This window comes from Anguilla anguilla, chromosome 18 (genome assembly GCF_013347855.1).
Source record: "Anguilla anguilla isolate fAngAng1 chromosome 18, fAngAng1.pri, whole genome shotgun sequence".
NCBI lineage: Eukaryota > Metazoa > Chordata > Actinopteri > Anguilliformes > Anguillidae > Anguilla > Anguilla anguilla.
Window position 1 is genome coordinate 3113012 of NC_049218.1, and position 13960 is coordinate 3126971.

Sequence of the window (13960 nt, forward strand, 5' to 3'; positions counted from 1 at the left end):
CGACATTGATTTTGGTAAATAATCCCTGGCAAAATGAGCTTTGTTAGGTTCATCTGAAGCTGCTGATGTGAGTGTTAGCTCTGAAAATTTTGCTGGTAATGACTCTTACAGTGAGGTGCTGGTGTGCGTGTGTGTTTTTAGCAAGGTGTAAGAGCATGGTGCTGGTGTGTGTGTGTGTGTGTTTTAGCCAGGTCTAAGCACATGGTGTTGGGGTGTGTGTATGTGTGTGTGTGTTTTTAGCCAGGTCTAAGTGTATGGTGATGGGGTGTGTGTGTATGTGTGTGTGTGTGCATTCAGCCAGGTCTAACAGCATGGTGTGTGTGTGTGTGTGTTTTTTTAGCCAGGTCTAAGAGCATGGTGATGGGGGAGATGTCTCGCAGCGCTACCTCCAGCAGGTGTGCGTTCACTACCGTCCAGCAGAGGGCGCTGAAGGCCGGCTGGCTGAAGAAGCAGAGGTCCATCATGAAGAACTGGCAGCTGCGCTGGTTCGTGCTGCGCCCCGACCAGCTCTACTTCTACAAGGACGAGGAGGAGACCAAGCCACAGGTAACCAGGGACGCTATCTGAAGGCCAGCCTCACGTCAAATTAGCATGGTTCAGTGGAGTTCCCCTTTAACTGAGTCTCTCCCCTTTCTTCAGTTAACTAGACAATTCCTGCCAAACATGTTATTCATTCATTCATTCATTCATTCATTCATTCATTCATTTTCTACCCTTGCACATTTTTGGATATATGATGAAATTTTTATTGTTTAAGTATTAAATATCTGTGAAGATGCCCCCAGGAGTTGTAAAATTGTTACAGATAATCATTGTGAAATTTCAGCGGCCAAAAAGCTTTTTCTGCTCTTTAAGGTTAATAAATGCTAATTTAGTAAATGCTAATAGCCATCATGCCTTTCTGGAACGCAGCTTATTAATTCTCTCGGTTCTGTGATGGAGGATCACAGATGGTATTTGATAGCCTCTCTTTTTAGTCATTTTATAAACGCCGATAGACCATCCGGTCAGGGAGTAGCCAATGGTGCGGAAGTGTCGGTCTTTATGTTCCCCGCTCCCCCCAGTCAACTGGTAGCAAGTTCTGCTTGCTCCATAGATAAAATACTGAGCATACAGAATTTATAATAAGCACACAGTGCTGCAGAGGAGATCATATATAAGGGGACCCAGGGCCATTCATTCGAAAATGTTAAGGCCCTAGTTTATAAATGCTTTGCCTCATAATTATCATTTAATGCACAAATTTATTCCGAGCAATTTATCTGAGACCCAGTAAATGTATTTTATTTGCCAGTGAAACGCAGACAATTTATGAATGTCCGCTGCACCCGACTACATAAACATTCCCCTGGCGTTATTTTCAGTAGCGCCAGAGCCTGTGCCTTTGAACAAGCAGATATTTAGCGATTCCCAGCGTGTAGCATTTCCCCTGCGGGCGTTCCTTCATATCAACGGGATTTGTCTTTATTCCCAAACGGCTGTCCCCGTAGCTTAACTGTGAGCATTAATCACTCAGCCAGAAAACGTCCTTCCTTACCCAGAGTGCCTAGCGGCCCTTTATCGTCTGACCACGTGCATCGCCTGCAAAGCACCGTGAATGGTCGAGCACGAGGCAGAGGTACGATTATTATCTGTGCACTCTTTCAAATATTACTGTCTGTGCATGTTTTTACTGGAGTTCACAAGGGGGTCAGCACGTGGAGGGGGGGGGGGGGGGGGGGGGGCTCTCTCATCTGTTAGGCTCCTGACTGGTGTGACTGTACTACCCTGTTGCCATGACGAATAATTAGGGGATGTCGTGGCCCTCCTATTTAGCAGTGTTGTAAGTGACAGTCATGGGGATGGACAGCATCAATGTCATAACAAAGGCCACGCCCACAGCAGTGGGAAAACCAGACAGTGCTGCCCATTAATGTTAATGTTCTTTCAAGATTGGTCATATTTGCCTTCAATTTACAATACTTTGCCTCAGATTGTTTCTTACGTTCCTCATATTGCAACGTGTGTCTAACCCCGTAATTTGTTTTTATTTGTTTTTTTAAATCGCATGTGGAAACATAGACCACACTGAGCCAGGGCGTAGGCCAACAGATGAAGTAACTGAATACACAGTTCTTCAAATGAAATGTGTAATGAAGCCTACAATGATTCAGAAGAGGCATGTTATTTGACAACCAAAAATCCCCCAAAGTACATGAGGAGGAACCAGAGAGGGGCGTGTCCTGTGCCTGAGATAGACTGATCAGAGACGTTTGTCTACAGACAGAAACACTCTCCTGGTGGTTAGACAGAAATCATGACCACGTTACAGTGGAAAAAAACATTTTATAGAATAAACCCAAATAAAAAGTGAATTACTTTTAGCTCATAGTGCCGGACACATTTATTGTATTTGTGTATATCAGAGCAATAAAAAGCCTTGTGGTGTTGTATTCAGCTATTCATCTAACTGATCCAAGCTTATTTGTTATGCATGACATGATGAGGAGATGTTTCTTCAAGGTAAAAAAAAAAAAAAATGGGCTTGAAAATGATCGTACAGAATAAAAAACTAATTCGTTCCTGTTTTTTCCGCCTTCTCTTTTCCTTTTTTCTTCACTCTCTCTCTCCTCTGGAACCCAGGGCTGCATCCCTCTCCATGGCAGTCAGGTGAACGAGCTGGCAGCCAATCCGGACGACCCCGGGCGTCACCTGTTCGAAATCGTCCCAGGTGAGGAGGAACGTCAAAAACAGAACCTGGTCACGTATTGTAGTCCTTTTAGAATGCGGTACGCCCCTCTTCATGGATGGTATTGGGCCATCTTTATGTGGTGAGAGACTCAGTGGTTCTCCATAGCCTGGTCTTCTAAAAGGGCTCATGTTGAATCTGACTCCATGACTCAGTGGTTCTGCATGGCCTGGTCTTCTCTAAGGGTCTGTGTGGAAGCCAGATCAGAGGCTCAGTGGTTCTCCATAGCCTGGTCTTCTAAAAGGGCTCATCCTGAATCTGGATCCATGACTCAGTGGTTCTGCATAGCCTGGTCTTCTGTAAGGGTCTGTGCTGAATCTGGATCCCTGACTCAGTGGTTCTCCATACCCTGGTTTTCTCTAAGGGTCTGTGTGGAATCTGTATCTGAGACTTAGTGGTTCTCCATTCCCTGCTCTTCTCTAAGGGTCTGTGTTATATCTGTAATCTGTAATGCTGCTCTACGGGCTCCATGTGGAATCTGAATTGGAGCGCCGTCAGGAGGACAGGGAGTGAGGTCTGGCTGCTGGCCGGATGCCCGAAGGCTGCTCTGAGTCCATTAGAGCCCGTCAGGGGCAGCAGGGCATGTTTACAGAGGGGACATCATCCGCTTCCGTTTGGTAGGGGGCTGTAGGAGGAGGAATTCTGAGATGCCGTTTCTGAGCTTGGAGGATAATGGGTGAAAAAGTTTAAAGTTTAGGGTTTAGGGTTTGCAGTCCTGGGCATGGCAAGTGATGGAAGATGATGGCCCATTAAAATTGACTTTTTTTTACTGAAAATTGGAGGAGATTTTGAACCTCTTAAACGTCCCTATTAAGCCCACGTACCATATAAGCCCACTTGCAACTTCTGAGTCAAATCAAAAAAAACTATATCATAATTTTTTGCTGTGTGATGTTTTTTCAAATGAAGCTGCTTGTTATGTAAATGACACTTTTTATTGTAAGTCAATCACATTTATCGATATTGAGTTATCGAAGCACATGTGTGGCATGTGCCTGCTGATCCCAGAAGAAGTTGCAAAAAAACTTAGGTGATTTTGGTACCCTCAGAAAATAACATTTTTTGTATATTTCTACTCCTGTTTTTGGAAAGTACTCACTTGTTATCAAAATTTAAGTGATTAGTGTTTTGAATGAGACATATGTTAGAATATTACCTGAATTAGAAATATTGTGTCTTTTGAAATCTAAATATGAGTTTTAGTTCGCTAGCAAACAGACCACATGCTGCATCAATACAGTAGCTACATAGTATGATTCATTGCAATGACATAAAGCATGATAAGCATGTATAGTTTATATTTTTGTATGCAGTTTATATTATTATACTGTTAAATAGACAATAAATGTGTATGTTTATCTTTATTTATTTTTTAATCAACATTTTTACCTGGTGGGCTTAAAGGGGACTCTAGCAAAAAAATCACACTGACTGAGGTGGATGTAAATGAGTATAGCTAATTACTTCTCTACATGATCAATTTATACTTTTCATATTATGTTAGTGCACCATATATAGATTTATTTCATATAGTTGTTTTTTAATGTCATGTGATTAGAATAAAATATTCTGTCTTTTAATCATAAATTCACTGATGTTCCCTTTAAGCCCACCTGTTCCCATTAAGCCCACTTTACTGTGTTTCAATGGGGATTTTCTCCCTTTTGACCGTTGAACCATTTTCCTCCCTAATTTTGACCTCACCTGATGAATCAGCTCCATAATTCAGATAATTAATACCCACATTTAAATATCAGTGATATTGCATAGGTCAATTCATTCTGGATAGGCCTGTGTTCTATCTTAACATTAGCAATAATTTTTTAATCTTTACTTTTCAGATGAGTTTTAGTTTAAGATGACTAAAACACAAAATAACTACAGTTCATGCCCACGCGTGATAGAAGCGCAAGTTCATCCTCTGCAAAGCAGGGCTGTAGGGACCTGGACCATTCTATTTGCGCAATCATGAGGTCGTTGAAAATCTACAAAAACAAGATGAAAGCCATGAACGACTTGTTAGCGTAAGACAAAGACAACCACAACGTGGGCAAAAGATTGAAACAAACAAATAAAATAAAGCTTAGACCACCCTATAACCTATGTTATGTTACACTACTAAGATGGAGCATGGAGCAAATGATAGCCTTACTAAAACGATACAATCACCTCTAAGAGCATAGGCCTACGTTTAGTCTAGGAGAAAGTAGAAATTGCAGAAATGTTGACATCTTTCTTGTTTATTTTGTTTAAGTTAAAGGCTAATGATACATGAGCTTCAATATGTTATGACTGATGTCTCCTCATAATGAACTGAATGGTTTTAAAATGTGTTTTTACAATGTTTTCAAACTACTATCCTAAATGTGATTAACATTTGAAAAGTTATTGTTTAATTGTAAATCCTGAAATTGACTTATTTACTATCCTTAGAACATTAGTATTGAACCTGAAATTGTTTTTCGTTCAGTCAGTCGGTCTTCAGAAATCTTCATAAAAACACCTGCACTTTCAACCAGCTGACTGGACCAGAAATTTTGGCCAATTTCAAATGCCAACAGCACACCATAGGATAGAGATACAGACAAAATGACAACACATATTGAAAGATGAAGTATTGAAGAGTAATTTCCACTATAGTTTTGATTTTGTTCGTAAATAGTTTTTTGGCTACATTCCAAAGAAGACATGTTGTAAGTTTAGCTTTTTCTGTGTTGACAACACAGAAGAAAGGCTGGTCATGCCTATTTCAAATGCCATTCACAGGCCATAGGATAGGAGTGAAGACAAAATGAAAATAGCTATTGAGAGCTAAGAGATTACAGATTTCAATAGAACAAGTCTGTATTGTTAAGATTTTTTAAAATATTTATTTATTTATCAACAAATCATGAAGTGGGCTTATTTGGAACACCCATGGGCTTAAAGGGTACGTTAGGTACCCATTAAGCCCATGCCAGACTTTTGACATATTTTGACAAATTAAACAATAAAAACATTATAAATTGGTATAAATGAATTATTGACACTTCAAATGAGAGATTAGACTTTCATTTTAACTAAAATGTTCTCACTTAAATTGGGGCAGTATACATTAAAAATGTCTGAAAAGCGGATTTGGTGGGCTTAATAGGGACGTTTACCCTACATCTAATGCACTGTCAGATTCAGTTTCCTGCAATAGGAAGATGTGATTATTGCCCTTTGCGCCAAGCGTCCCTCTTGGATGCCATTTTGTGTCAAGTGCCCCTGTCCTCTAAATTAAAAATGAAAGATGGATAAATGCTTCATTCCAGTAGAGAAAAAGCCTGTGCCACAAGGCAGGGTTTTTACTGCAAATGAAAAACAGAAACCTTAACAGAAACTAATCATGAGAAAGCATATCTGAACGTGTGTGACCAAACAAACATATTCTCTGGGTCTTTGCTTTAAGGAGGAAGTCTGCACTGGAGGTGGTGCACGATTTGCTTTGCTAGGGAACTCTTCCTGTGGACTTATTTTCCAGCTTAGGTGTGAATTCTTAAATATATAACAGGCAAATATGACACGCGAGTGCAAGGCCCATTCAGCTGTGAGGCTGCGGGTGCGGGGGGCTCACACATCAGAGAGAACCCGCCCGTTTCTGCACTCTGACCAGCAGGTGTGAGGGTTCATGCCGTGACTTTTTTCAGTGCAATTTTGGGTTCCCAACATCTTTTCTCACTCAATATGTTACTCAGAAACTCAGAGAGGCTCAGTAAAGCTGGCTAATTCCCAGCAGCATTGAGCTGTTTTACCATATTAATTTATGAGAAATAAAAAATAGCAAAATATATTTTAAAAAATTTGATGGTTAAAAAGGCTAGTTTATTGAATATTGTTAAATGGGTCATTTTATTTCTGGATTTATGAATTCTGGTTTCTTTTTTATCATTGATTAAATCTCCAGGCTTCCTCAAGGCTCTGGTTGGCAAACTGAGTGCTAAAAGAAAGGCAGGCCAAATCGATTCAGTCCCTGAACAGAGAGTTGCTATTCGATTTTTTCCATCTCAGTTCTTCAGACAATAATAAGACCGCAAACCAACTCCCAGCCACTTGGATTGATGAACCTGGTGTTTTTATGTCTTTGAACACTGCATTCAATAGAACACACTTCCTCTTGCCATATATTTCTGTTTCAATCAGTGCATCTATGCGCCTGAAATGGGCTGATGTGGGCTCCGACCCCAGCCTCTCCCGCTGAAGCAGGCTGATGTGGGCTCCAATTCCAGCCTCTCCTGGTGAAACAGGCTCATATGGGCTCTGACCACAGCCTTTCTCGGTGAAACGGGCTGATGTGGGCTCCGACCCCAACCTCTCCCGGTAAAACGGGCTGATGTGGGCTCTGATCCCAGCTTCTCCCAGTGAAAAGGGCTGTTCTGGGCTCCGACCCCAGCCTCTCCCAGTGAAACTGGCTGTTCTGGGCTCTGACCCCAGCCTCTACCGGTTAATTGCGTTGTGTATATCTGAGCGGCTGAAGCAGGAGACGGGAGAAGGGCTGCTCTGCTGGGGTGAGTTATGATCTGCCGCGCTGGCGGGCTCTCCCTGTTCCCGGACCTCCTTGGCGAAGCGGCCTCTCTGCTGTCTGGTTTCCTGGCAGTGGGAGCCGTGGCTGCCGGGGTGTATCAGGAGACAGAGGCAGCTGCCGGCCAGAATGAGCTACACCACTTAGGCTAATTAACTATCACAGCCCACATTTATCTGGGCTCGCACAGTGCTAGCCCCCCTGTCATAGCGACTGTTGACATTACCCCCCCCTCCCTGTACCTCAGTATCCCAACACACACCCCCACATGTCCCTATATCCCACTGGCCCCCATCACAACTAAGCTGCTTTTCTTTTTTGGGGGGGGGGGGGGGGTACAAACACAGTACTGTGAGAACAAATTTTGAACATCACACTGTCCTTTCCCCAAGTACAATAAATTAACTTTATTAATAATGCTTTTTTTGTATTGTTTATTATTTTCACCCCCATTGCTGATACTAGACACCAGTATGCAGAGATGCAGCTGGGCTGTGTTTTAAAGTACGACCCAAACGGCTGAATCTGGTTAGGAAGCTTTATGCAGTGTGTCGGGTGACCATGTGTTACGTCAACATAGTGCAGTGTGCTTGGTAAACGTTTCGTCACGACTACCTAAAAACATGGGCTAAAACCTAATTAAGAGCACAAAAGTGGTCCTGGCTGAAGTTTTAGTTTTAATTCAATTTTTGAATAAGAAAAAAGCTGCTCATAGTCTTGTACTGTCAGATAAGATCTAACGCTTGTTTCCCCCCGTCGGTGTGTCAGAGTGTGTGCTCTGATCTGTTCCGTTGGCAGGAAATGCCAGTTTGACAATAGAGCCTTTTACTCCAGCGCTGAGTAAAACAGGCCTGTGAAAGAAATGCACAGAAATGAGTGTGTGTGTGTGTGTGTGTGTGTGCATGCGAGAAAGAGAGTGTGTGTGTGTGTGAGAGAGAGAGAGAGTGTGTGTGTGGGTGTGTGTGCGTGTATGTGTGTGTGCACGCTACAAGTCTGAACTGACTGCAGTGTGCTGCTGACCCACAGCCCTCTGTGCTGTACAGTCTGCAGAGATGCCCGTTTCCATTCAGGGCCTGGATGTAGCCCTCCGGCTACAAGCAAAAGAATCTGCTTAACACACACAACCCCCCAAGCTTGTGGTCTATGACTAATTCAAAGAGAGGGAAAGCTTAATTAACGACAAATGAACTTTAATGGCAGAGGGGATGAGACGTGCCGTGCCATTCCCAGGGCTCTCAGATTGATTAGCTTGGTCTGTCTGTGTTTGGAGATGTTTGCAGTGCTTGGCCACAGCTCTGGGATTGATTAGCTTGGTCTGCCCATGTTTGGGGATGTTTGCAGTGTTTGGCCCCAGCTCTGGGCTTGATTAGCTTGGTCTGCCCATGTTCGGGGATGTTTGGCCCCGGCTCTGTGATTGATTAGCTTGGTCTGCCCATATTTGGGAATGTTTGTAGTGTTTGGCCCCAGTTCTGGAATTGACAAGCTTTGTCTGCTCCTGTTCGAGGATGTTTACCATGTTTGGCCCTGGCTTTGTGATTGATTAGCTTGCTCTGCCCATGTTTGTGGATGCTTGCAGTGTTTGGCCCCAGCTCTGAGATTGATTAGCTTGGTCTGCCTGTGTTCGGTGAGGTTTGCCATGTTTGGCAGGAGAGAGCAGCACAGCCCATCTCTCCCAGTCAGACAGTCGGGAGAGAGCGAGTGAGGGCAAACCAGAGCTCTGTTCCTACAGAGCAGGCTGGAGAACAATCCCAGCTTCTGTCTGAATGAAGGGAGCAAACAGGGGAACAGATGAAAGGGGCTTGTTTTTGGGGTTCCTAGCTGTGATGGTGCCAGGGGATCCTTGTAATCCTCCTGGCAGCCGGCTCACTTGGCACACACACCCACATGTGGATTTACCTGCAAGACAACCCAGTCTGGGATGTGCAATTAGCATGGCGCGGATAATTCGAACGTAGCCTCTCATTGGCTCACTGACATGGGATATGGGGCTTCGCTGCTGCAAGCTGAAGAAGCAACCAGCCGGGCAGCCCACAGGTATGGACACTTCTGCTTTCTGCATTTCAGTATGGGTTCAGCAGCTTGTGTGCACTGAAAATGTTAGCTATTAGAACTGATGGGGAGAATGAGGTGCAGTTGTATCATGTAGTTCCTTTTCTCCTGGTTGAAAATCCTTGATTTTGGAGTGTAGTCATTTTTTTCCACAAGTTCGTTCAATTCTAGAAAATCAAGGGGCTGAACAATACCTGAAACTATATTAAAGTTTTAGTGGCTTTGCTCATGTATTTGTTCTTTGACTTACATTATCATTGATACAATAGTTATGCTGGGATTCTTAATACAAATTCAAGATTAGGGCAATCTTAATTTTGTTCCAATTTTATAGGGCTCTACAGTGCTCCCATTTTAGAAGCAATTGCTCCTAAAAATTGATGTGCGTTAACTGAAAAAATAATTTTGGAGTACTACTAATTAGGATGCATTAGTGTGTTCCGAATTTTATCAACCGAGGAGCACGTGTACTCCTTAGAAAAAATGTCAGCGTTGAGCGTGTGTAAACTTATGTGAAGTTCAGCTCAAAGGGCGCTTGACAGCTGTAATATAATGTAATGTCATTTCCAGGTGTGCTGTGCTATTTCTGCGAGGGCACCTGGAGTTACACACACACACACTCTCACACACACACACACACACGCACGCACGCACACACACACACACACACATGCACACACACACACACACTCTTCAAAGCGATTACAGCACATGTAAACACATACCGCGCATCGTAAATGTTGAAACATATGGCACACGCAAGTTCACGCTTGTTCCGCCAAATCAGTGGCACTGATAACCAGCATTACGGCAGTCTACTGCATAAACATTCAGAGACACCTCCTCCCCCTCAGCTATGGGGGCCACTGGCATTTTACAGAACTTTCCAAGAGGAGAGAAAGTCAGAGAAAGTGACTTTATTTTCACTGGCAATGTGAAGGGGATTTTAATCACACTTTGAGATTTTAAGAGGCCATTCATTTGTCTTAACTTCCATTTGTTTCAGTCAGTTCTTGTTGCCATTTTGCAGGCTTAGTAAAACACAAGGCCAGCAGCCACATTTATTTTAAAAAGATGTCTGTCGTTAGACAGTCATGTCCTCAATTCAATTACCAACACTGGGTTGCTTTGTAAACATAGCCTGTTATTTTAAAGATCTTAAAATGTCACATTGCATGAAAAGTGGTGTCTACTTAAATTTATTTCTGAAATGTAAAAACAAAGTTTGTTGCTGTTATAGAATGTGGGGCCTTCACGCCCCTAAGGTACCGCAGACACCGAAAAGTCCTCCTCTAACTGCAAACAAGCGGCAGCTGATATCAAACAGACCCCCCCCCTCCCAAAGTTCACACAGAAGCCGTCTCAGTGAAGACAGAGATTAACGGCCGGCTCTGTGGACGTTGACCCCGTCTGAGGGAGAAATGTCATTTCTCTTCCTCGTGTCACAAAATGGCAGCCGGCACTTCTCAGTGCTACGGAATGTCACAGCGAGCAAAGCTATCCGGGCAAACAAAAGCACACGCGGAGGGTTAGACCGCTTTTATGAATTAAAATGAAAGGGAAAAGGAGGAAGTTCACCAGCTTTCTCCGTCTCTAGGCTCAGCAGTTATGCTAATGTAGCAGAAGCATGAGGACACCACACTCAGGGTGATAGCTAGTGTAACCCAGTCAGCAGAACACAGACCCCTTAACCACCTCCCGTGTGTACATGTGGAGGTAACGTGAATTGGAACGGAGAGGCGAAACTTCAGAGCCGGTCGAAACTCACGCACTGCATTCCTTAACAACTATGTGAGCTCCTCAGAGAAATATTTTTAAGGCATGTTGAATCGTGTAATTTTACACGATACAGTATACAGTAGGTGTGTCCAAACAAGAAGCAGCGTTTGAACTTCAAAACACTTTGTTAGTGACTAGAAGGATAGTTGATTATCAATATTGCCATTAGTATAATCATGGTTATGATCATGATCGCAATAATGAATATTAGTAATATTATAAGCTATTTTAAACATCTTAAACAGGCTGATTACAGTTACTTGAGTTTGGTAGTCTGATTACATAACCGCACTGTGTTTGTGACTGTGTGTGTGTGCAAATATACCTCACGGTAGATTCTGTGGTATGTTTGAGATCATTGGCTTTCTGGAAAATCCATCTGCAGCTCGCCTCAAAGTAGAGGAAGTACATCAGTACATTATGATCAATTATTTGTGCCCATAAAAAATGAAATAAATACATTAGTAGAATTCTTCAGATTAAAAACATTCTACGTTACATTACAGGCATTTAGCAGACGCTCTTATCCAGAGCGACTTCCACAACTTTTTACATAGCATTTACATTGCATCCATTTATACAGCCGGATATATACTGAAGCAATGCAGGTTCAGCACCTTGCTCAAGAGTACAACAGCAGTGTCCTATCCGGGAATCAAACCGGTGACCTTCAGGCTACAAGACCAGCTCTTTACCCGTTATACCACACTGCCGCCTAAGGCAACCATTTTCCTTTAAACGTTGTTTTGCCTATAAATGTGTAAAACTGCATGGCAGCCTGCCGTCTGTCACCTGTGTGCATCATCATTATCTTTAGAGATGACCGCTTTTCATGTCAGCACCCAGGAGACCTTGAGCTGTAAAGCATTCCTCAGCCTCCACCTTACCCCCCTCCCTCATCAGCATAAATCCCCCCCCCCCCACCCCCGCAAGGTAGAAAGGACTCCCACCACTTAGGAGTGTAATTCTGTCTGTGTAAATCAGCATGTTTTCTTAGACACCAAGGCCTAGGCTACACCTGGCAAACTTAAATGGACACACAGCCTACGCAGTTCTGCCCAAAATTATGGGCATTGACATGGAGTTCTTGAATGATGTCGTTTGTTCTTTGTTTTAAAGAGACGGTACTGGTTCAGGCACCGGAAACGTTTTAAAAGTATCGTTTAAGCACCGGTATCATTCAAAACTAAACGATGCCCACCCCTAGTCCTAAGTAACGCAGCGCACTGGACACTTTCCCGAGCGGACAGGAGAATTAAAGAGAATTCCTGTCGTCCTGCCGTGACTCACTTCCTGTCGTCCTGCCGTGACTCACTTCCTGTCATCCTGCCGTGACTCACTTCCTGTCGCTGATGAATGCGGTCCGAGCTCATTTAATTCCAGCTGGCTTTCATTTAAAATAATGTTGAGTAGAGGCCTGCAGTGGGTAATGTCCGTCTCTGTGCAGTTTCTGCATTATTGTTAAAGGGGAATCCTCTAATCAGTGTGACCGACTCTAAATACACCACCCCCCTCCCCCCCCCCCCCACAAGTGCCCATTGCATTGATTACCTGCCATCCCAAGTGGAAAAATAGTATACTAAGCACACTTGATATAAACTTTCATTATACTTCAATTATTCAGAAGTATAAAATAGTACACTTAAGGTCTACTTTGGCATACTATTGTATCACACAGGATGGTGTTTTCTGTGCTATGATCCTCTCTAACTGTCACTCTCTCCGTTTCCGCATTGGATACGGTGAAAAGAACACAGAAGGAGGGTAACTGACCGTCTGACCACTGTACCAGTCACCCTTAATCAGAACAAACCTGTATGGGCCACATGTTTTACATTAGATTTTATAGAGCCTGATTATGCTCCCCAAGTGCATTACTGGCTCCATATGTGCCTCCAAGAGCACTCGGGTCAGCTGTATGTCCCTGACACACCGTTAAAAATACGGGTGATTCCGCTGCCTCTGCTCCAGTCACCAGACTATGGAGTGGATTCTCAGAGGATACAAATGCTAAGCAGAAACAGGCGTTAACTGAGCTCTTTCAATACACCATTTAATACTGACCTCTCTCTAAACTTTCTTTTAATTATTTTATTTTACCATCCCACTTGGTTAACACCTGTGTGTTGTAGCCTATGTCTGTACATTCTTTTAAAATTATTGTTCAGAAGTGATCTCCTTTAAGTCTGAAAAGCCTGTTGAAAATTCGGTTGTCAACAGTTATCTACTTTTTTTTTTTTTTTACTGTTGGCAACTCACTTTGTGGTCAGATGATGCAGCTGAAAATTTTGAAGCCAAGCACATTAATATCAGTCTGGCACTTTGATGTCAGACAATCGATGTTGCTATGGAAACCTTCTATCGGCAGCACTGCAATCACACCGCGGAGTTGCGCATTACTTAGTGTAGAACGCATTTAGCTTTTAAATTACCTTGATTGGACAGACAATGAAATGGGAGAATACAAGCCAGGAAAAATGACCGATTTTTTTTTCATAGCTCTGGTCCGAAATGAAAAATCCAGTGGTTGTTGCCATCTAGTGGTGGAATAAATGCATTACAGTACGGGTTCCTAGTGCGTGCAAATTACCCCACTTGTACCGAGCACTTAAAACTACTTCATCTTTTTCAGGGCATTGGCTGAGATTAATTTCTGCTTCGCAGGGGTTCTGGGAAAAACTGAATTTGTGAAGTCATGACGTGGCCTGCTGTTCATGCTGCATGCAAAACTTAGAGAAATATATGTCAAAATATATATATATAGGCCTATATCTGCGGACATTTATAAATTTATAAAGCATTGGCACTTTACCATTTTGTAACTTTAGACTATAAGGTTTTGAGGCATGCACCTTGATGGT

General features: G+C 42.9%; 1 protein-coding gene across 5 annotated transcripts in view; it reads left to right on the plus strand.

Annotated features, from left to right (window-relative positions):
- arhgap22 (Rho GTPase activating protein 22) overlaps positions 1 to 13960 on the plus strand; it is a 32201-nt gene that overhangs the window by 8295 nt on the left and 9946 nt on the right. For 2 of the 5 annotated variants that reach the window (XM_035399951.1, XM_035399952.1), the window contains 2 exons: positions 341 to 546; positions 2623 to 2710. In XM_035399951.1, coding sequence (XP_035255842.1) covers positions 341 to 546; positions 2623 to 2710 — 294 coding nt within the window. Of the gene's footprint in view, positions 1 to 340; positions 547 to 2622; positions 2711 to 8495; positions 9306 to 13960 lie in introns of those variants that run through there. The other 3 variants (XM_035399954.1, XM_035399953.1, XM_035399956.1) reach the window with 2 other exon arrangements.